This window comes from Struthio camelus, chromosome 8, assembly GCF_040807025.1.
Source record: "Struthio camelus isolate bStrCam1 chromosome 8, bStrCam1.hap1, whole genome shotgun sequence".
NCBI classification, from domain to species: Eukaryota; Metazoa; Chordata; class Aves; order Struthioniformes; family Struthionidae; genus Struthio; species Struthio camelus.
Window position 1 is genome coordinate 23,708,227 of NC_090949.1, and position 23,818 is coordinate 23,732,044.

General features: G+C 39.7%; 1 protein-coding gene across 2 annotated transcripts in view; it reads left to right on the plus strand.

Moving 5' to 3' along the window:
* The first annotated feature begins 5,818 nt into the window (after window positions 1-5,818).
* The window catches only part of ADGRL4 (adhesion G protein-coupled receptor L4), a 78,408-nt gene continuing 60,408 nt past the window's right edge, over window positions 5,819-23,818 (plus strand). The window contains exons 1-2 of one of the 2 annotated variants that reach the window (XM_009669036.2): window positions 5,819-6,703; window positions 8,240-8,389. In XM_009669036.2, coding sequence (XP_009667331.1) covers window positions 6,682-6,703; window positions 8,240-8,389 — 172 coding nt within the window. In that variant the 5' untranslated portion in view covers window positions 5,819-6,681. The remainder of the gene's footprint in view (window positions 6,704-8,239; window positions 8,390-23,818) is intronic. The other variant, XM_009669042.2, reaches the window with a different exon arrangement.

Genomic DNA, 23,818 nt, shown 5'->3' on the forward strand with positions numbered 1-23,818 from the left:
CTAAATCATGTCCCAGGTAGGAACGAAGATTGAATTTCTCTGCAGCTGCTACAAACTTTCTGTTGTGTAGTTCTGGGGTCAAGAGGTAGTGGTTTCTGGAGTCAATCCACACGCAGGATGTGGTTTGTCAAGTGACTGGGATGCTAGAAAAGCGATCAGACCAATAATCAGGGAAGCCTGAGGATCTGTCTGTCCAGTTCCTTCGGCTCTTCTGTCTATTTGTCATTGCTGTCATTGAGTGGAGTGACTTCACTTGTTCTCTGTGGGCTAGAACCAACTTTTCTCCAAACTTTATAGCTTCCCTGTGAACCATCATGTTCCTGAAAGCTAGAGTGAAAGGGATGATATCACAGAGAACAAATATTGCAGAATAAGTGGTTTCTTGGCTTATACATCCCAGAAAACCTTATTCAGAGGAAGGGATAATGTAAGTCAGTGATGGTGCAGTCAGTTTTTAGTGCAGGTGTTTTGTTTTGACTGGTTGCGCTGTTGGCAGTTCATAGGATAAACTTTGCACTCTGAGTCCTAAACAATCATTCAGTATTTTCCTCTTCTGAGTATTATTTTGTTCCCCAGCCACAGTCCTCAGGCATTTTTCCTTTTGCAAGAGTTCTCAGTTTAGGAAGTGCACAAATTCCTGAGGAGTCACTAGGAGGAAAGAGGAAGAGATACAGCTGGGAGGAGGTGGCTGAGGCAGGAATGGGGGCAAAGGGAAGAATAGCAGGAAGAGGGCTCTGGTCATGGTGGGACTGTGAGAAGGGGGACAGAGCACAAAAGCGACAGCAAGCCCATGGCTACCAGGAGCTGTTAACTGAAATGTTTGTACCTATGAGAGGCTAAGAGGATGAAGAAGAGCATCTTCTATCCCAGTACTGTGCACAAAGGCGTGGAACTTAATTCAGTAAACACTGAAATCTATATTGTAGTTAAACTGTGTTTTGCAGCCTGTTATCTGAAGAGGAAAAAGCCAGGGTGGCTTTGAGGAATATTGGCCTGAGTGGAATATCGGATTGGCGTGTTATGAGGGTAAAGACCTGGACAGGTTAAAACAGTGATTGTCACTACTTCATGTCTAGGACCGTATGTTAGAATAGCAAGAAGTGTCAAAACTTTTCTCCCATGTAAGTATAACAAAGAAAAGGTAATTGTGGCCTTCCTGGAACTATCGTTGATACTGGCATTTGGTTATCTGGTGGTTAACATATTAGCAGTGTACTGCAGGAGCCCCTAACTTCTAACACTCTGGTTTAAAATGAGTATGAATTAATAGCAGCTGGTAATCTCACAGTTCATTGGTGTAATTATTCATGGGGTTCTTCCTTCTGAAGAGTAGTGAATATCATTAGAACTATTCCAGTATGACCAGTCCCAGGAGATCATAAATAGATGTGGAAACCAATTACTTTATCCCTGATGACATTTAGCTGTAAGGCTCTTTATACCCAGTCTGTACCTCTCTTCCATATTAGAATAGATGCAGAAGCACAGCCCAGTTTCATGGCTGTTAATCTGGCTTTCACAAACATTACATTCTCTTTAAATTCCCTTATTTCGTGACTTCACCCAAGGTAAAGCAAAAAGCAGAAAGAAACTGGCTCCCTCAACTGAAATGTGCAATCTCCCTCAGATGGACATAGCTACATGGATTTAGTAGGATGTGTGCATGCATATGTTTATGTGTGTTTGTATGTTTATTGCTTCAGAAATGCCTAGAGTTACATCATCCCAAGAGGTATATTCAGCCCTGTACACTCAGATGGAATATGATGTTTGCACATAAAATGATAAGGATTCGTGAGGCACTTGGACAGGAAGGTGAGGTGAGGCAGTTATAAAGCAGATGCTAACACTACTTTTGTGATAGGCTGCTCTGTGATAGACTAGGCTGTGTTCTAAAAACGTTTTCCTTGGCTTATTTTACTTGAAAATAATTTTAACCAACCATGGAAATGCATTATTTTGATCTGACATTAACTGCATTTTCAATTGTATCCAGATTTTATCTACCAGAGAACAAACATAATTGTGCTAATGACTAGGACAAATGAAACATTTCTGAAGTAGCATGAAGACCATCTAAATATTTGAAGTGACAGGATTTGATTTGGAACTGACAAATTGATTTGATATTTAAAAAAAAAAGCATCAGAGAAAAATCTTTATCTAAGACATTTGTGCATTCTCAGTCTGTTTTACATCCTGTTTTCTTTTTGGCAGAAAACTTGGTAATTCAAATGAACAGTCATTTTTCGAGAAAAGCAAAAGCTGAAAGAAGAGATGATCAGGATCATCTTTTTATTATTGACATTAAATATTTATCAGCCCAGTACAGTAACAGACAAATATGTGTGCTTATGTGATATACATAAATTTTGGAGTGTGTGCACACATGTGCGTTGGCTGGTTCTGTATATGCGAGGGGATTATATTGGAGCATACTGCTTATTGCTGAGCTACAGGAGCCTGATGATGCTGAAAATATGTGAGCTAAACAGCAAAGAGGCTGTAGATGTAAGAACCTTACCTGGCGTTTTCGGGATCTCTCTGTGATATGCACTCCCACTACCCGCTCCCCGGATGATTCATAGTGGTCTGAAAGAGGGGTCAGCAACCTTTAGCAGGTACATTTGCAAGATGCCCATCAGATGACACCTTTTGGCTCTTGCAAAGTTTCTACTGGCATATTTAACTTTTAATCTGAGAAATATACATCCTGATATATCATCCTTGTTTATTCCTATTGTAATCTATAGCTATAAATGTTGTAGATATCCAGCTAGCAGTCCAGTTGTGATCACATCCAAGGAATAAATCTGTCTTTATTACAGTAGATGATGCTTATGTTCATTTGAAGGAAATAATACACCTAATATGAGCTTTGTTCCACTTTTGCTCTTTTTTTTAGTATTGTAGGCCGTTTCTGAAATGAAAACAGTTGCTCTGCATTTGTCTTTTGAAAGCCACCTAAGATTGAGCTCTAGGAAGTGTTAACTTCCCTCCCTCATCAGTTGTGGGTGTTAGCATTGTCTGCACAATCAGCATTCCAGTTACCTTTAAAACCTTTGTGAATAAATACATTTCTTCATGATACAAGGCTTGGAAAATATCCAGTAATTTCTAAGAGCTGGCTGATATCTTCCTATCAATTCACTAGCAAAAACCCAACTTGAGAATTCTATAGTCAGACATAAGATATTGTAATCAGTGATCAGTAATCAAAAATGCGTTGTTTGAAGACAAGTATGTTAATCTGTGCATATTCATTTACTCAAGCCCTCTTAACTTCAGTCTTGCAAAGACAAATAGGTCCGTTCATAAAATGTACAACACTTCTAAGTGTAGAATTTGGGCTCTGCTTCCCACATGTAATAATGGAAGGCCATCTTTTGGAACGTTTGCACAAACCATTTATTTTTAATGCTTCTTGATTTCAAGACAAACAGGGATAGATTGATTCTGCAGTACTGACGTTTCATATCCTCATGCCCATTTTATTTAGTTTAGAGATATTCTCCAGTCTTCCAGAAGTGTGCATGTTTGTGCATGTCCCTCCTCTCAGTCTATAAAGACAGGCAATTATCAATACTACACTTTTATGACACATTGATATTTTTTTCTCAGCATATTTTGAAAATTTTGACAGTGCAAATTTGAAAGTGTCTGCACTCTCATGTGTTCACCTGCTCGTTTCTTCTTGTGTAACTCCTTATCCCTATAGGCCAATAGATATTATCAGTAAATCCGCCTGGTCTAATCTCCAAAATGTCTCAGAAATCTTCCCGTTCCTCTTCATTCTCCCCATATAATCTTTGTCAAGTCCATCCTTCTCCACATCCATGACTACTGCGACCTTGCTGTCTTCAGCCTCTAACTGACACTCCCATTAGCCAGCTTTTAGAGTACTCTAATGCAAAAGTAATCCACTGCTCCTGGTATTGAGATCTCATTAAGATATTCCTAAATCCCTCTTCTTCACTGTCTCCTTATTGCCTTCTAAATCTGATCTAAGCTCCTTTTATCACCCAGAGTTCCTTCTTGACCTAACCTTCCTTGTTCTGTCTTTCTTGCTCTGTTCTTCCTTGTCTTTCTTCTTCATGTGCTCCCTGCTCACCCATTGCCATTCATAACTTAAATCATTTACCAATTAGACCTGTGCTCATTCTTTCATGTTGTCCACTATACCTGAGAGTAGAGTAGTTCAGCAGTACTCTCCCAGATGGGGAATATCCTGGCCTGTCTGGCATAGTCCCCTTAATAGGTTTGTACCTTTGACTGATAAAAACAAATTTTTGTGTGGTTTTCTAGCAAAAAGGAAAGAAGACATTTGCCTTCTCATAGTGAGGTTTTGTTTTGGTCTGAATCATCCACTATTTCTTCTGTGTGCCTTGAAGCAGAAAAGGAATTAAAGTTTTTACTATAAATTTACGAACATTATGATTCAAGAAGCTGCTCTCCGGCCAGTCTCTCTGAACACCCCATGAAGAAAGCTGATGCCTAGGTGAAACTGCAGTGTACACCACTGAATTTTCAAAAATGTGCCTTCTACTCTAAGACTAGACATTTAGGTTGTAACTTCTTGCTGTCTCCACTTGCTTACTATTGAACCTCTCCCAGCTTGATTTTTGGAGAGTAAGAAGAAATAGGGCAATGAGAGATATAATTTCAACATTAGAGGCTTTCCAAACCAAGCCCTTATTAGTCAGCTGAAATTCAGCAGCAGGATCTCTAAGTGCATGTCAGGATACACTGCATGTCAACATGAACGACAGGACGTGCAGATCAAAGCTCCTCGCAGTTCGTCTGACTTTCTGCTCTTCTGTGCCCCTGTGCATTAGATTACAGGAAAACTTAACAAAACAAACTAGCTCCTAACTTCTTCCTCTGTTCTCCTTTGAGCCCTTCCCCCTTAGCAAACTCAAATAAGGGAAAAACAGTTTTCTTACACCTGGACTCTTTGTTCATTATTCTGTGGTCCATCGAAAATTAACATCCGGTTCCTGGAGCTTCCTCCCTCTTTGCCAAGGTGCTAGATAAGTACTTTGTGCCAACCAGACACCTACGTGCTATTTCTACATGCCTCACTCCTCCCCAGTCTGCACAGGAGTTAACACATTCAACTCCAGTCAGTAGCCATCACCAGGCAGCTGGAAAATCATGGTATACACATTGTTCGTAACACGACAAGAAAAAATATTGCCACACCCACATCCACTGGTAATCTCTAAGAACAGGCAGATGCTTTCCAATCAGTTCACTAGCAAAAACCCAACTTGATAACTTTCTAGTCAGACATATGATATTTTAATCACAATTACATTCCATATCCTCATATCGGCTTTATTTAGTTTAGAGATATTCTCCAGTCTTCCAGGAATGTGCATGTTTGTGCATGTCCATCTGCTTCCTTCTATACAGACAGACACACATCAGTATTACAGTTTTATAGCACTTCAGTATGTGAGTTGTCATCCCCAGGACACTGCGAAATGGTGGCACGCACATGATTCATAACAAGATCAGAAAAAATATTGCCATGCTACTCACCATGTCTAGGGGTAGCATAAGTAAGTGCATGCTGAAGTCCCATTGATTGGGATGTTTTAATAAGGATACAATTGCTCTCATGTTTAACGCAAAGAGCATGCCAAACACTTTGCCAAATGGGCTGCATTGAAAATGCCTTATTACATAAAACTCTGTTTCAGTCACAGGAATTCATAGAAACTCAGGCTCTTTCTGCTCCTGAGATTCCCAGCCATACAATTGCCTTCCTCCCTCTTTCTGCCCTATCTATACTCTATACCGCTTTGTTTTCCTCACAAAGAGTTCAGTGGATTTCCTGTATGTTCTCACAGGCTGCTACCCTTAAAGCAATATAGCTTGGTTGCAATAAGGGTCTCTCTCAAAAACAAAGAAAGCAGTCGGAAGAACAATTGCAGTCGGCCAGGATTGTCTCTAAAAAAAATGGGTCTTGGGGCTCACGTATCCTCAGCTCACCAGGAAAAGGTGGAAGGAAGCATATAGCCTGTTACCTCTAAGCTCATAAACCCTGAGCTACTTACCAGTCTCTTTCACCTCTTCCTCACCCTCCCTGACTTGCTCCACCATCCCTTTGCTCCAGCCTGCTCCTTTATTCCTCCTGCGGCTCACGCCTTCCCGTCCCACCTTTTCCTCCCTTCCCGGCAAGTGCTCCCTGGTCTGCTCGGTGCTTCAGGCCTGCTGGCGGCCTCAGCCACGCCGCGGTCCTCCTTCATCTGCAATCTTCATCCTCCTCCCAACCCGGGCACCCTCCCAAACAGCTCCTTTAACCCATGCTTCTCTAACCCACTCACCCCTGTATCTTCTCTGATTTTACAGGACCCAGCTTCTGACTTTACAAGCCTTTACAAGACCCTGGCTGCTGCCTCCCTTTTACTTTCTCATTTATTTCCTACTCGCCAGAAGAACAGGTCCTCAGCCCCCTCTTGATCCTCCCTGTCCTGCTTTTGAGCCTCTTAGGAGCTTTTGGAAACGTAAAGCTCAGGACAAGGGGCTGTGTAAGGGCAGCAGCTACACCAGGACTTTGCTTTCCTCATAGGCATGTGCGCATATTTTGCACGAGCTTATACATTTTAAGGCAAGAAGTTTTTTCCTGTGACCCAGGGGCTCCGCACCAGGCACCACACGGCAACAGCATCACCAATGAAACTGCTTCCACTCCTAGGTAGGTGAAAACTCCTTCCTCAGAGAGCGAGTGGCAAGTGGAAAGGGAGTGGGGTCTGGCAAGATGACTTGTGAGGACAGTGGTGCAGGGGCTGGAGAGAAGTGAGTGTATTGGAGATGGGTGGAAAACTCCGGGGTACGAGAAAATGAAAGCTTCCCAGAGATGTGATCAATGCTGCTACTGGATTCGGAAATCCCACCATGAGGGTCATCCCAAAGCCAAATCTCGCAAGCATCAATCTTTATCTCATTCTGAGTTCTGTTCTGTAAAACCAGAACCATTGTGGGGATTTTTTTCTCTCTCTGCTTAGGAGATTTTTCGATTCAATTTGTTATGAACAATAAAGTGGCGTTAGAATCCCAAAGCTGTTTTAATCTCCACTCTCAAAAACAAAGGGAGAAGACGAAGCTTGGTGAGACCTGAATTGATTTGGATTATATATCATTATTAAAAATTGTGTGTATTTTTTAGTCTTTTGAATTTTACATGAAATTTTTACTTGTCCGAGAAAACAACACCTCAGTGAGATTTCCTGAAGCAATGAAACCTGTAATTGTAATGCTCGGCTAGCAAATATCCAAAATAATATTTGGATAGGGAGAAGCAGAACTGCAGGGGAAGACAACATGCAAAAAGGTCTTTGTGTTCTGTAACTTTCATTATGTCTTGCAAACAATTTATAAAGTACAAAGTCAGAAACTTACTTTCCCTTCTGAATTAGGTGCCTCATTTCTAACTTACTATAGCATGTGAATAATTATTCAGCAAACTGGTATTTTTCTCAAAGGGAGAGATTACTTCTTTCTTTTTTGTACTGAAAACTATATGCATTTATACAACTAGTGCTTATATCATTTGGGAATCGTTCAGTGGATGGAAAAAAAAAGGCAGTACTTTCATAACACGGAAATGGTATTTTAAGAGATTGCCTTTAAATAATTTGGAGACGTTTTTACATCCTAATGCTGTAAATTCTGTGCTATGTCAATCTAATCTTCTCAGACCATGAATATGTGTTAGTGACATATGTATGGAAATGGTTATAAAAAATAAAAAATCTGATCTGGGGAACCCTCCTCAGTATTTGAAATATGTGCACTTGTGTACCCTTATTTGATATGTGTACACTTGATATGTGTAGGGCAGTTTGGATTACACTGCATACATAATTCAGACTGCAAATAAATGTCTCTGCTTTATTCACTGGAAAGTACTAGAGAGCTTTGAAAGCCTTTAAAATGATTCCCCCAGACCACTCAGTAACGTCTACATTGTTTACCAGTCTCACACTTCTTGAACACAGACCCAAGTTCTTCATCTCTGATATCTTGTTTCTAGATGCTGAGTAGTCTTAACCAGTAAGTCCTTGTAGTTGGTGGCTCTTGCCCCATGGTGTGATACAGCTGGCACTGTGATGATGTTAAGTTTACCTGATTTCTGCCCTGATTTCTGGGATACCTTTTGCCCAAATCTGATTTTAGAATCTGGTATGAAGTTTTTAAATGAACAAACAAGCACAATTTTCCTTTGTTTCAGTTCTTATGTCCAGTCTGCTGGACTGTGGCTACACTTCTGCAAGCTGCAACATGACATGCCATAAAGACGCCCGGTGTGAAGTCCAGGGTGGAACCCAAGGCTGCTATTGCACCCAAGGATATACAGGAAATGGCATATCATTCTGTTACGGTAAATAGATTTTACCTATATGCATTTTTGTTATGTGCTTGCTTGAAAAACTTACTCAGGAGCCCATTAGCTTTAATCCTTGGATTAAACTTTATGTCGTAATAACACCTTACATTAACATGCTCTAAAAGCCAAAAACTAAGGTCTCACCAACTTTTGAGCAATTCTACATCTCAGTTCAACCTAGGGTTTTAATATAGCATGCCATGCGCCACATCTCATTTCTGTTTGACCTGTTTTCTAGCTTCAGTTTTGCTGCTTTCCTTTTCCATGGGAGATGCTGGTATATCTTCTGTGATTTAGCTTCAGCAATTTCCCTTGCGACTCAGGACTTTTGAAGCTTTTTGAAGCACAACTGCCACTTCACAACCCTCACCTCTCATCCGCATGCACGTAATGCTAGGCAACTTTTCACAACAGCTAATTGTGACCAAAAAATACAGCTCCCAGGCTGCTCTAGAACATGGAGGAGGTGTATACTCCATGGGGAAACGCCCGTATGTGAAATTTTGAGCCCAATGCTCATTTTTTCACTACTGCTGCTTGCAAGGGAAATATGCTAGAAATCCTATGGAGAGGTCTGGGCTTGGACACTGTTACTTTCCATCTGAAGAAAAGCATATTTTCCCTGCCTTCATTTTTGAGTCATCTTCTGCTATGAATAGCACTAATACTTATCTCCGCTGTTAGGCATAGCTATGCCCCGCTGCAGGCAGACTGGAATTCATATCAATCTTGTCAGTTTTCAGTGTCTTGAGTAGTGGTTATGAATACAAACCAGCCGTTTGGTCAGGGCTTGTGTCTTGTGCATCTTGGGAAATTAAGCAATAACAGGCACTTCAGTTTGATATGAGCACAGTTAAGCTGTCCACCTTTAGTTTGGGTTTTCATAGTTTATTTGTCATGGTATAGTTAGAAATGTGTTTGTTTTAGGAAAATTTAGAATGCAGAGACCTTTCCTTAGGAAAGCTGCCTTCCCTTTTTATGAGCTGGGAATCCTTAGAGAGAAATACAGCTGGCCCAAATAATAAGCAATGTGTAATCATAAAATCATAGAATTAATTTAGTTTGGAAGTGACCTCTGGAGGTCATCTGGTCCAGTCCCCCACTCAAAGCAGGTCCAACTTAGATGAGGCCGTCAGGGCCTTGTCCAGCCGAGTCCTGGTTGTCACCAAGGATGGAGATTACACCCCTCTTTGGCCCCCTCTTCCAGTGTTTGACTACCCTCATTTTGAAAAGTTTTTTCTAATATCTAGTTGGAGTTTCTCTTGTTGCAACTTGCAACTTGTCCCTCTCATTCACACTTACCACAGTGCGTTTCCAAGAATAGTCTTGCTTCATCTTCCCTATAACCCCTTGTTAGGTAGCTCTAGACAGGAATACGATCTCCCCTTTGCTTTCTCTTAAGCCTGAATAAACCCAGTTCTCTCATCCTCTTCTTGTACATCACATGTGTCATATAGTCACTAAAGGTATTTCTTAAATATAATGGTAATGTTGCCATAAATACAGGTCAGTCATTATTTGCCTGTTGAACTGGTCAAATGAGAAGAAGAAGAAATGGCCTTCACTACACTACTATTTGCACTAATTCAATTTTACTACCATGAGTAAGCTGATTGATTTCAAAGTTAAGTGGATGTTTGCAGAATCAAGTGCCTACACTTGTGAATAATACAAAGAGGAAAACTAAGTCAATTTTTAGCACTACCTGCAACAAGTCAAACCAATATTCAGTTATCTACCAGAATCATGAATCCACTACATATTCTCTATCAGAACTTTTCTAGAAAATTGTGGTTATGAATCATCAATTAAATTTACAGTGAAGGTAACTGTGCTGTCTTTCACTAACATTATTCCATGAGAATGGATTTATCTTGCCCTCTATATTTTTTTACTTTTTTATCTTCCATATTTTCTTAGGGAATTCTACTTAAAGATGTTTATTGGTTATTTAAAGAAAATTCAGTGCAGTAAAATAGACAGGTCAATCATTCACAAAGCCTGAGAATCAATTACTTGTTTATTAAGAATTATAATAAGTGTTTGGAAAGTGAATCTTTAAAAGAAGATTTCCAATGTCATTTCAGGCAAACCAGCTTCTAGCTCTATTTGCAACGTTTGCACTTAAGCAGCAATGATTTGAAGCAAGCCTCAGGTCAGGGCACCAACATTTTTTCTGGTGAAGTACCGTAACAGCCACCAAAGTCATTTACCCTCCAGCTAAGTAGTGAAGCTTGTGTTAGAACGATATGGCTGTTGTCCCTGAAAGAGAGCCTACATTTCTCTAGGGCAGCATGTTATACAGTGCATTATTAATATTGTGCAGTAGTCCTCTAATAGCATAAACAAGTTACCTGAATTTTAATTGGGTTGGTTCTGAAAAGGGTTAGAAATAGAGTCTAAACCCTATCATAAGTAGTTTAAAGCTAAAAAAAAAGTAAAACAAAGCTTCAGTTGCTTAATGATGTATTAGATCTTGCTCTTCTGTATGGGGAATGCAGCAGGTATATCTGCTATTATGGAGATAGCTACCCATTTTTCTTCAGTTAATTATGGGCTTTTACAATGACAGTCCAGTCACCTTCACAGGAGATCATCAGTTATGTGCTAATATGGGCATTTTCTAAATGGTACATTATATGTACATGTTTGCCCTTGTTGTTATTTAGATAGGTTATAAGTGTCATAATTACTGTCATCGACATTAATAATTTTGCATTGTGTAGACCTATCTTATTCTTCATTCTGCTTATCCTGATATCCAATTAAACCACAGTTATGGTTATTTTGAGGGATTTTTTTTCTCGAACAAGCAGCTCAAGTTCTTTTTTGCCAGCATGATTTTCTCCATGTAAAAACATTGAACGTCAAAAAATGTTAGTTTTCAATTTAGTTCTATTAAGCTTAGATAGGTGGAAAACTGTCTATTTTTATTTAAAGGACATTCTCAATTTATTCAAAAGGTTTACATTTGTGTCTCTACTTTCACTTACTTGTAACACCTCTTAAATACTTGTAAAAGTTTTTTCTTTGCTAGCTCTGTCTTTTCAATGTGATACACTTAGACATTTTCCCTTGAGTTTATTGTGCTGCAAAAGGCAATAATGTCCTGTTACATTTATATCCTAGCACTATTATTGATGAATCATGAATCACTGATGTCAGCATACCTTAGGAATGGGGTTTGTTAGTTTTTACTTTGCTCCCTTTGCCAGCTGGCTAAGTGACTGCAGAGAGCTCAAGATTATTGGATTTACTGTGTATAGATAAAGACATATAGATATGAATTTAATTTCCTGGTGTCAAAGTCATGGCTTTTAAAATAATTATCCACTTACAATCTTTCCCACAAGATTTCAGCCACTTTAAATGAGGTCATGTTTTGGACTTTCCAAAAGCATACTTTGGCGAGTCTAACAAAAAGCTAATCCTCTTCATAATCTCATTGTCTTCAGTAAGAATATGTGCAGGAATGCACATAGTCAGGAAAATAACTGACTACAGGATCTGGTCTCTTTTATATATTGGAATTATAACTTACTTAGTAATAAATTCCTTCTGTATAATATCCTCCAGAAAGCCATAAATGAGTCACCTTGTCAAGCTTTACACCTCAGAGGTACAAAATACTATCACATTGTTCTTACTTCTTGTTTTGTATTTGTATTTCTTGTTTTATGTAATATAAGACGAGTGAGACTGGCCTCTGAAACTATAACTGTTTTCCTTTTAGGACTCCCTTTTGGGGCAGATGCATATTCTGAATGTAATGCATGAGGCTTTAACTTCACATTATCATACACCTAATTGAAGTTGCACAGCTAAAGTTCTTGCCATGAAGATAAAAATATAACCAGATAAGACTGATTTATAGACAAGTTAACTTCCTCTTATACAAGCATGCCATGGATTTTGTACAGACAAATAGCATATATTTGCCACTTTTGTAAACCCGTTTCTTTATATAAAAAGGGTGACCTTTTGCTTCAATATACAAAACTGGTTTGCAAACTAAAAACAAGTCAGCCATATAAATTAGGTGTTGCTCATATTCTCAGCTTTCTTTCAAAAAAAAAAAAAAGGAAACAAACAAAATTTCAGATCCTTTAGAGAAGATTAGGGTGGAAGTAAAACTTCATGGAAGCCAATATTTTATTTTTAAAACAGAAGGAAAAATGGGCTGGCATCACTGATGCTTTCCCAAGCAGCTCCACTATTTCAATACTGGCTGCGTCTTGATTGCTGACTGCCAATTTGCTGCTTTGCTGGCGCACTGCAGGAAATTAAAATAAACAGTGTGATCACAGTGTTTACTTTAACTTTGTAAAATACAGCAGGAAAATGAAGCAGTGCTGTTTGTTCCAGGAGGGCAGGCAGGCAAGCAGGAAAAGTCTGAACACAATATCCCCGCCCAGATATCCCTGCACAATATTCCCTTGTAAGTGTCACTTGCAAATTATACTTCCAAAATTAATCAGTCTTATTTGTAAAATAGTCACAGCTCTTCCAGAAATAGTGAGCAGGGACATAGTTGCGATCAGGGCAACTTTTCACTGAAGCAGGGCACTGACTGTCTTTCTAAAGTGCAATGCAGTAGCATTTATCCTTTTCCAGAAGCAAAACATACATCAGTGCAAAGTGATGTTTCATATCAAAATATAGAATCCCTGTTAGATCACAAGGTAATTTATGTAAACTCAGCTGAATCAAATTGAAAGCCTACTGGAAATCTGCACACAAACGTATGTGAGTACTAACTCGCTGGCTTTTGCCAGCTCTGAAAAGGAGCTTTCCTGTGAAATGCTAGCTTTTTGCTCTAAGGTGATGTCACTGTGTCCCATCATCAACTTTTCCTGCAGGCACTGAATTTGTTCTGATTCACTTGGGTCCTCATTACCATTCCACAGTACCCAATGGGTATACAGTTTTGAGGGAGATTTTACCTTTCAAAATAGCATGACCCTATAAAACCACTGTGTATGATCATTTCATTCTATCAAGAAGTGTCCTTCAATAGCAAACAATCTAATCTCAATGCTGGTTCACCAGAGATTTTTTTTTTTTGTTACCAGCAGGCATACATCACTGGATGTCACTTCTGTGTTTACCAAATAGTCTGAAATCACTGATAGGGAGGAACCAACCCACACACTTCCTAAATTCATTTCACTGATATCAGTTACCACAGGCTATAAAAAGGCAAATTGCAGCTGCTCTAGCATAACACAGCAGGAGGAAGATATGCCTTAGCCAAACACAAATAACTGGGTTCAACACAGTGGGTGACAGAATGGAAACCCTGGGATATGCTCTGCAGCAGGTCGGAGCAGATCCTGCTTCTCAGCCCTTTTAACACGTTCCTCGTAGCCTCTGCACTCTTCTCTCACTCTTCCTTGCCCTTTCCTCTCTTCACCCACCTCACCCCATGTCTCCCAATCTCTGCTGTTTTACCCCCAAATTCTGTGATATGTTTTACATAGTTTCCAGCTGGAGCGTGGTTAATCCAGAGTGCAGGCTGTGTGAAGGAGCAGAGGTTTAGATCTCTGACTTTTTGGTACTCCCAAGAAGAAGTGTAAGGAGGCACCATCTTGTCTGGCGCATGAGTGTATGTTACATTTAGTTAAGTCCACGCTTTCAGGGTTCCTCTTTAGGGTACAGAAAGCTTTATCCCCTTTCACCTCTTTGTTAGTCATAATGTAGCTGAATATTTTCACCTTTTCCTGAAGTGCAGAGATTGATTGCTAACTGTGTGATGGTGCTACTAGTGATACTGAAAAAAACCACTTTGCTGCTTAGTTGAGGGTATCTTGCCCAGCTGAGGTATCTTGAGCACACATTCAGGATTAAATGTGCAGGAAAAGTATTGAATCGAAAGGGCTGGACAAACTGGCCTGCATTCCTGCAGCATGGATGCGTGTCTGCTTTCCCAGGGGACATGTGGGTGTTAATATACATGCTAATGGAGGAGGTTCCTGGCCATTTGGGGACCTAAAGCTTTGATGGCCCCTTCTTTTCACGTGGAACCTTTTGTGTGTGTGTGTGTGGCTTTTGCCTTTTCTGTGCAAGATGTTACGCTTTCCTCTGATCTTGGGAAGGGTTTGATGGCTGTGGAGTATGTAGACTGTTGTGGACTATCCAGCTGTTGCATGGTTGCCTTCCAGTTGCAAACCACCGAGCTATGTTGATGTTCCTGAAAATATTTGTACTCTTTGGTAATAGTGTTAGTCAAAACAGGATTTGTAGAATTTACTTTACTTTTTATAACTAATTGGGATTGCGTATTTTATCTAGCTACTATTGAAAGTATATTCTAGTTGAAGCTTTTAAGAGTCGATCAGGAGTTTGAAAGGGGAGAGCCCATTGCAACAGTGCCAAGTTACACATGAGAACATTAGTCAGATGGAAAGCAGCACAGAATGCTTGAAGTAATAAAATGAACATGCTAAATAAGACACAGAGGAGGCTGTCTTACTCCAGTTGCCTTACCCTGTTTGCTCACTCATACGAAAAAATCCCTCCCAGTTTCTCACGTCAATGAGAGAGAGAAAAATCTTCAGAGGGCTAGCTCTCCTTCTACTGGCAGCAAACATTGTTTACCTGGGCCAGAGACAGAGCCCTCTACAGCCATTTGTTAAGATTGACCCTAACTTTAATGAGCCTTGGACCAAGCCCATGGTAGACTCATAACATTCACAGATTTGAGCCAAAAAAAGCGCCATCTTTTTTTTTGTGGTGTTTGTTTACATTTTCTTGAAACAGTACGTTGAGCATGACTAAAATACAGTCATGGATTTTTTGAATGGGCTAGGAAGAAACAAAAATTGCTTTTGTTACATCTTTAATCATATCCAGTGTCTCTTTTGAGTTAGTCTTATTTGCATTTAAAAAGAGTTTTAAAAATATGTGTAGATGATGTGGTAGAAAAGAGTTAGTTGTCTTTCTCAAAAATCTACCCAAACTTTCAAGCTGATCATCCACACGTGGACAGTTTCTTATTTGTTTAATTCAAAATGTGTTTTAACCCTTGCCAAATAATGCTAACTTCCTTTCTTGAGAAAATGCTCTTTTCATCTTGCTTTACGGCCCTAAAAATCAATCAATACATTGCATGTTTAGAGGATATGGGAAAATCAGTTAAGGAGCTTTAAACTAACTACCTCAGAGTCTGCTTACTTTGTGTCTACCAGAGAGAATATTCACTTCCTGTATCTCTAGCATCTAACACGGTCCCAAAAGGTCCAACAGTAACAATACATTCTTCTCGCTTGCTGGTCTGAAATAAAGGGATGGAAGATATCGCCAGAACATGTGCATATTCATACATGAATATTAAATGTGTGCAAATGTATACACAAGGATCTACGTATTTGTAGGTATTTGAATATAAAGCAAGCTTTTCCATGAGAAATTGTAAAGCAGTCTCAAATTGTCTTTGTTTTACTCCCTCTGTGATGGTATAGTTGAAGAAATTTGCCTTAGTTAAGGAAAGACTGGGTGTTTTTGGAGAGAAATAGCTTGCATAAATTCTACTTCCTTAAGATATCTTCTGCATCCAGGTCTGCGTATCGTAGAGCACCTATAGCTATCAGATTCTGCAGCTGCCTTTGGAGCTAATAAGCTAGTGTTACCCTCATAGCAAAGAACGCATCATAAAGAATTGTACACTAAGAGAGGATGATGTCATTTCTGTGCAGCTACATTGATTTCCATATAATATCATACCAGTCTGCAGTACTCATTTTACTTTTGTCTCTGTTCAATAACTCATAGAGTTTAATAGTAGAAAAGTGTTTACTTTAGAATTTTTTGTTCTCCTCCAGCATAAACTGTCCAGGAGTGGTGAAGTTGTCTGTAACCTCATTTGAAATGTGTAATTTATCTAGGAGGATATGCTGGTGCAGAATTTTTCTGTGTATGACTGTGAAAAATTGCCGACTGAGCTGTTGGCAGACAGAATATCAAACCCTGCTCAACCTGTATGTATAAAATAGTTTAAGAAGGTAATTGACACTTTGGGCATCTATTTGCCAAAGAAAGAGATAATGACATTCTCCAAGAAGATTAGAATCTAACCAAACATTGTGCTCTAAATATAGAGCACAAAGCCGGGTGATGTTTGTGAAAATGCTGTTGGGCTGCAGAGGAGGGGGCTGAAGGACTGCAATTTTGCACTGTATATTTTTTAGGTACACAGATTTAATTTGGAGATTATGTTTTGAAAATGAAATTTACAGTATGTGTGCTTTTGGCTGATAAGAAATTGATTTTGTGACCTTGGTACACACTAATTGAAATGTCTGGCACTGTGTTTTGCTGAGGTTAAAGGAAGCCATATATGCCTGGAACTGTATTATTCTTTCACCTTGAACCGTGCAGTTAATCACAACCATAATCACTGGCAGGAAGGAAGCTGCTGTTTAGCTGTGGTACAAGGAAGCTGAATAATCTCTGCTCATTGTCTAATGGATAGGTTGTTGTGTGATTGCTTAGGGCTAAGTTTAAGAGATTCATGATAACTACAAAATGGAGGCATCTGGCTGAATTTGCATTCAGTGACCAGCGAGGGCCAGACCTTCGCTTGCAGCAGTGCAGAGTGCAGAGCGAGCGGCAAGCTCTGCGCAGGGCGGACCCAGGGCCTCTCCTCCAATGTGACGGCCCTGGGCTGCGTGACCGTGCTTTTGGGGCTGGGATGGCTCTGTCTCATGCCCTCTGCTAGCCCGTCGGAGGATGGTACAGGGGAAGGCGCTCTGGCCGTGCTGTTGCAGCAGCCAGCAGGAGAAAGCAGCACATGGACTCCTCTGTCCTTGGACTCTTGTTCCTGGGCACCATCCCACTTTAAAGGCCAGTTGTAGCACTTAAAAATGGCAGCTGTGCCCCCAAAGGATTCCTCTGGTGGGTTTTTGATTTAATATGTCTTTATTACTTAACTGAGTTTCTGTCTTAGCTTAGATTTGTACAACTGTGACAGGCTAAAGTTGTCTATAAAGCACTGTGGCAGGGAGTCCCATTATTGTGCTTATTGCTTAATGTTACACATTTGTTAGGTTGGCACAGGATCATGTTTTTCAAAAAGGAAAATGAAAGCTCCTGAAAAGCCTTGACAATAAATGGTTATTTGTTCAAAAACAGCCGAGTCCAATCTTTGTTTATGTTAGTAGGCTTCATGTAAGGCTGTTGCAATAAAGAAAAATAGCTCTTCAGGATATGCATTGGCTTTTATGTTTTATTTGTAATGAAAGCTATACACATAGGCGGCAATCTACATAAGTTACACTGAGGGAGAACATAAGCCTAGGCGGTGACTTGCATGTTTTTATATTTAATATTTATTTGTTGCAAAGTGTGTGGATCTCAGTTTTAAAGAACGTGAAATCAGGCTGAGGTACTGCAGTCTTCATTCCCAGAAAGTCGCCAAAGGAAGACCAAGAGAAAAGGTGAATTCATCATGCAGCAGGAGGCCAAAGAACAGCTAAAAACTGCAGATTCACTCCTGCCCCATCTACACAGAGGAACTGCAGGTCACTTCCCGCTACTTTTGACGGATCTCCTCTTACTTGATTCCAGGTTAGGTGAGACTCCAGCTGTGTGCTGGGTAGGTCTCGTGCTACGATCCTCACAGCCCTCCTAAGATAATAACGCTTTCTGGGCATGCTCGAAGTTCAAACAGTTCCCTGGGTCCTGGGCAGCGCAGCCCTGGATTGTGGCTTGCATCAGACTTGTCAGTGAGGCTGGGAATTAGTGCCGCAGTGATCTGTGCATCACATAAAACTCATCATCACAGATCTCTCTAAAGCGGAAGACCCTAAACAAACATGAGATAAAATCTTCAGTACAATTCAGCTATCATGTATGTTAGCATGAAGTAAAAGAGAAATTCAGCTAAGCTCTGCGGGCCTAAATAGCTACTCAAGGTATCTATTTTCAGCAACTCAAACCTTGCATTAGTTCTGTGTGATAAGAGGAAGGGAGCAGATGGAAAGTCAGATTACAGCAAAGCCTTTTCCTTACTTTTTGTCTTGAATAAATCATTTTGCTGGGTTGCATTGATCTTGAGGAAGCTCTACCTTTTCAAAATCAGCATATAAGAAGTTTAGAAGGGAGATCAATAGAAGCTGGAGGTATTCAGGCTAACAGGTTCGGGCCCTTTGCACCTATCCAAAATATTACATTATTTAAATCTCTGATGGAGCATGCAGCAATTAATAAAAATGACCCACTGTGCAATATAAAAATGTCAATTTTTCTGTCCCATTGTGTAAGGGATACCTGGTGCATACAGAAAGAATTTCGTCTCCTTAACAGCCATGGAGAAAATAGGGAAGGCAGATAGCCTTCAAATGTATATTGACTTGAAAGTGGAGTTGGTGAGAAGTTTCTAAAACTGAACACAGCTTTTCCTCTGAGCTAATCAAAATAGAAATGACACTGTGTAGCAGTTGTAAATGACGTAGAGCTGTGATTTGGTCACTCTTTTAGGGGTTGTCATGCAAATTGAGGTACGATGTTTCCACAAAACTTTCATCATGCGCAGCTCCATGATTAAAATCTAGGAGCTTCTTAGTAAAGCTACCTCGAGAAAATGAGGTCACTGTCTCTTTTTAAGCATGCATCATACAGTATCTTTGCTCTGTCACGAAAAGCTAGATATTCAGACCTAGGTGTGTCAGGACACAGCATCAGGCTACAGAAATGGTGAGTTCAATTTGTATCATTTTGCATATGAAGTGTGTGAGGCTCAGTCAGATGTCAAAGGAGAGAATGAGATAATATTTACACAGCTGTGGGCTGCAAAGAAAAGAATTGTCAACTGCACTTTTTGTACATCCTTCTTGAATAAAAAGGTAGTGTGCTAATACCACCAAATGCTTCTTGTGGAGGGGAAGGATGTGCTAAAAGGCCTCTGGGCTGTATTCTCTGTTCTCAGAGAAAGTTATTGCAGCTTTTATAAGCTGTAAAGTGCTCTAGAATTATTACTCAAGATTTGGCCTTAGCCCAATCAACGTTTGGAAAATTGTAACCTGATAATGGCTTCTTACCCCCAAGGAATGGCATACAGGCAGTAGCATTCAATTTTAAGCTTGATATTCAAACTAGTAACAGCTCCGTGCTGCAATATGGGCATCTAGTTTTGAGTGCTGCAACAGAAATCAAAGTTCAGGGCTACTGCTTCTTTCAGTGGCAATGTAGTAAAAATAGTCTCTTTTGAGAGACTGGCTTTCTCCGTTTTCCTCATAGTAAACGAAGGTAGGAGCACTGATGAGCATGATAATATATTACTGCCAAGTTTTCTGCAGAAAGGGTGATGCTGATGACTTTCCTCCCACAGGGAGATACTCGCAGTTGACTTTTGCAAGCCACAACAGCTGTAGGAAACGTACCTGCAGTTAGGGGTGGATTTTCCAAAGAAGTGTTAGTTGAGCACTTTGAACTATCTGGCTCTCTCCTAGGTGCCTAAAATAAGGCTGAGTTGTTTCAAAAGAATAATCCCAGTTGTGAGTGCTGAGCCATTGAAAATCTGTCCCTGAAGTGCCTTTTTTTTTGTTCTGTCATCTGTCAGCAGTTTTGGCTTTTGATTGATTTATTTCTTTATACTGCAAAGACCCTTTAATCAGGGAGGGGAACTGAGTGAATGAGTTTGAGCTGCTGGTGGTAACAGCTCCTTGCCGTTGGAGATTCAGTAATTAAATAAGTAGATAATATCCTCCTTATTGAGGAGATTTACAAAATCATAAGGACTTTGCATTATTACAGTGTTTAACATCGGCAAATGGAGGAAAAAAACATAATGGCAATTTTCATTATCAGCAATGCATGTGGAGGGCTCTTTTTTTTTCCCTTTGAACAGCCGAACACTAAACAATTCCTAAATCCCTGCTTGTTACTTATGTTTTCTTTTTGGTGGTTAAAAACCCCATAAAGCAGAAACTGAAGACTTGCTATTAAAATACTTGCTGACAGCTCCATTCAAAACAGCCTTTCAAATAGTGCTATCACTTCATGATTCATTTGCTATTCTGATATAGCAGCTTTAACAAGAAGTACCTTCCTTCTTGGTTAGGGTCCATCTCTTCATTGGAAAATTCTTCCTTTAGACACTTCATTGAATCTCTACTGTAAATATGTCTTTTTCTGTGTTGTACTGTTTTTGTTACAGAACTCACGTAAACCAAAAAAAAGCATGGTAACTGGCTCCTTGGGGGTAAAAATGAGAGATGGTCACAGCACAAGAAAGCAGCACTCACCACTCTTCTCTCCTGGCTGTGAGCTAGACCATAGGGGTGCAAATGCCCTGGGCAATCAGCAATGATGAGTCAGGGTTTCTGGCTCAGTGTAGTGACTCCGCGTCCCTCTGTAACTAGCAAATGCCTCCCATCCATGTCCACTGCAGAGAGAGCAAACAGCCCCAGTGCACCCCGCAGGCACCTCTGGGCTGCCATTCCCCCAGGGCTGGATCATCAGCTGGTATAAAGTAACCCGGCTCTACTGATTACTGCAGAAGTAGGCAGTTTCCACCAGCTGATGGCCGAGCCCAGAAACATCCTGGGGATGAAGTGGTCCCCAGTGAGGCAGGGTGAATTTCACTCTCTGAGCATTAAGTTAGAATTATTTACAGTCACTTTAACAGGACAACAGCTGCTCTTTACCTAGTGATGAGCCAACAGCACTGAAAGAATTTGGATCTGAATTGCAGATGGACGGTGTTTGGATTTCAATTTGATTCAAGTAGTTGGACTGTGCGATTCTGTACTGTAAGCTCTCAAAGTCAGAGCTTGAGAGAAAAATCATTAATTTGGAAGCTGATACTCTGAAAGACTTTTATGAAGCAATATATTTTCATAGCAGACACAGATCAATTTAAAAGTAGTAATCAAGGGCCATGTGCTACGTGTTCATGGATTGAAAATGTAGAGAATCCAGCCAGAGCCAGACACTTAACATTCTAGGCATTCAAACTAGCGCTGAGGATATTGCTTCTATGGAAAATAGTATAGTACAGAATTAAAGTATTGTAAGTCTGTCAGATAATCACAATTCTGTGCAGATTTAAAGATGCTGCCAGCTTGCTGCCAGAAACCAGCTCAACACAACTTTTCCTGGCAAATTTGTTTTTAACGCCTGAAGAAATATTGATGGAAGGAAAAGTTTCTGCAAATATTCCACAGAAAAGAGGTGCTGAATTATTGAATCAAAAGCAAAAAATGTAATTCAGTTGCACTCACTGAATAACTTTTTATCATCATTGATAGGCTTTCTCTAAAGTCAATTTAGCCATATCAGTTTTCACCAAATGTGAATCAGGCGTAGAGATTTTACTCTCACCAGCCTTAAAAAGTTGATGAGATGTAATACTCTCTTGCAAAATAATACATCCAAACAGTAATGTTTTATCTCATGCAAATGATACCATTGTATAAAACCAAAATTTATATTTACTTGGATACTAATACCACTAAACATCTTCTGGAAATTTTTAACCTTGCTCCTTTAGTAGTCTCTGAGGAAGTATTTATAAGAAACAACAATGGCCACTGGCAGTGATGGATGTTTCAAAAGACTGAATCATTTAATCTCTTACAACAGGCATTGATGGTCTGTGCCCTGTACCTTCCTAAGTGCCTGAAGTCAAATCCTCAGACATTCAAAAGTTGTACTCAGAGCTGGACTTGGATTTTCACTCTCTTGCCAAAGTTGTTCTGTGTCATAACTTGGAGCAACCTAACAGCACCTCCATGTGAATTACTTGCACCCTCTCAGGTTGCTGTTTCTCTGGTTTTCCGTATCTGCCTTTACCAGCCAGGAAAGAAAGTAGAGAATAATTAAGTCTTTAATGGGTGGCTTTATTTTAGCGGATGTGATAAGGTTGTCTGCGGGTATGATGTTGAAGTGTGTTCCTCCTCAGTACCTTTTGAATTCAGTTGTGTTCCACCATATATGAAAAAAATTAACCAAGATTTCAAAGTTAAAAGTTTGATGTAAATATCCTGATTTAAAAAATTACATTGTAAACTCACATATACTGAAGAGTGCACATGGAAGGGCAATTTTCAATGGCCCTAGCAATGGGAAAATGTGGCGTTGAGCTTGTCTTTCCAGGGTCCCCAAAGTCAAGCAAACTCAAGATGGTGTAGGAAGTCAGGCTGCAATTATTAAGGTGCATTTTTTATGTGAGATGTTCGTAACTGTTTCACTTAGTTTCATTTTGGGTAATATGGTGAGCATTTTAGTTATCTTAAGAGGTAGAATTTTATTTTCACTAAAGGGTCTGGTTAGACCTACAGTCCATTTAGATTTTCCTGCTCCCTGACTATAAGGTGGTAGAGACAGACTCCTATATTTCCTCTTGATAAATATATACAAATATATAGACCATATTCTCTACCTTTAAAATAAATTGAAACTATCAGCATTCCTTACATTTGTATCACAGACCCAAAATATTCATAAAATTTAGATTGATATCCAATTCATCATACAGGTGTGTTCCTTAAATGGATAATAAAGAAATAAAATTTTGCTGTAGTTAGGTACCCAGCACAAAGCCGCACTAAAATAGATTAGGACAATGAAATACTTTCTCCGTTTTTTTCCATATCTCACAGAGCATAGTGCTTAAAACTTTCTTCTTTTTTGATTTTGTAACATGGGCTCTATTTAAGGAGCTGCTGCAAATAGCTAGAGAATTTGTTTTTGTTTTAATGCTTCTAAACAGATTCAATTCCTGGGGTTGAGTTGCTTACAGACACTGAAATTCCTGAAAGAGCTTATTACCTGTGTGTCTGTTTTTACTACTTGTGTTGTCTTCATGTTAATAGTGTATGTAAAACAAGGTACACAAATAAAATGGCAAGATTCTTGCCACTGATTTTTCCTCAACAAAGCAACTTAATATAGTGAGGTGAAGACAGATGACCTTCTGTTACATTGCTATGTGCTGCTCTGTAGATGTGACTGGACAAAATCTTAGAAAATGCCAAACATTAAAACTTATCTAGACTAAAAAAAGAAACTGAAGCCTCTTCTGGGATCTTGCTTGGACAATGTTACAATTAAATATGTCCTAGCTATTTTTGTTGTTACTTCTCTGCCCCAGCTTTTAATAGACAAAATGAAAAGTGCTTTTAGCTGACCTGCCAGTGAGGTCCCCTTATTATCAGTTGGGACATAAAACCCTCCCTCGCATATTTGTATAGGTAAATCTGGTCACTGACTCTTCCCGTTCCCATCCTCTCTGCTTTTCTTCTATATAATATCTCTGTCCCGAACGATGTTAACAACAGCTAGTAATTTAGTATCATCTGTGAATTTAATTCACAGGCTGTTCACCTCTTTTTCCAAAGCATTAATAAATATGTAAAGTAAAACTGGGCTTAACACCAATTCCTGTGGCAACCCAACTGGATACCTCTTCACAGCTCAGCGCAG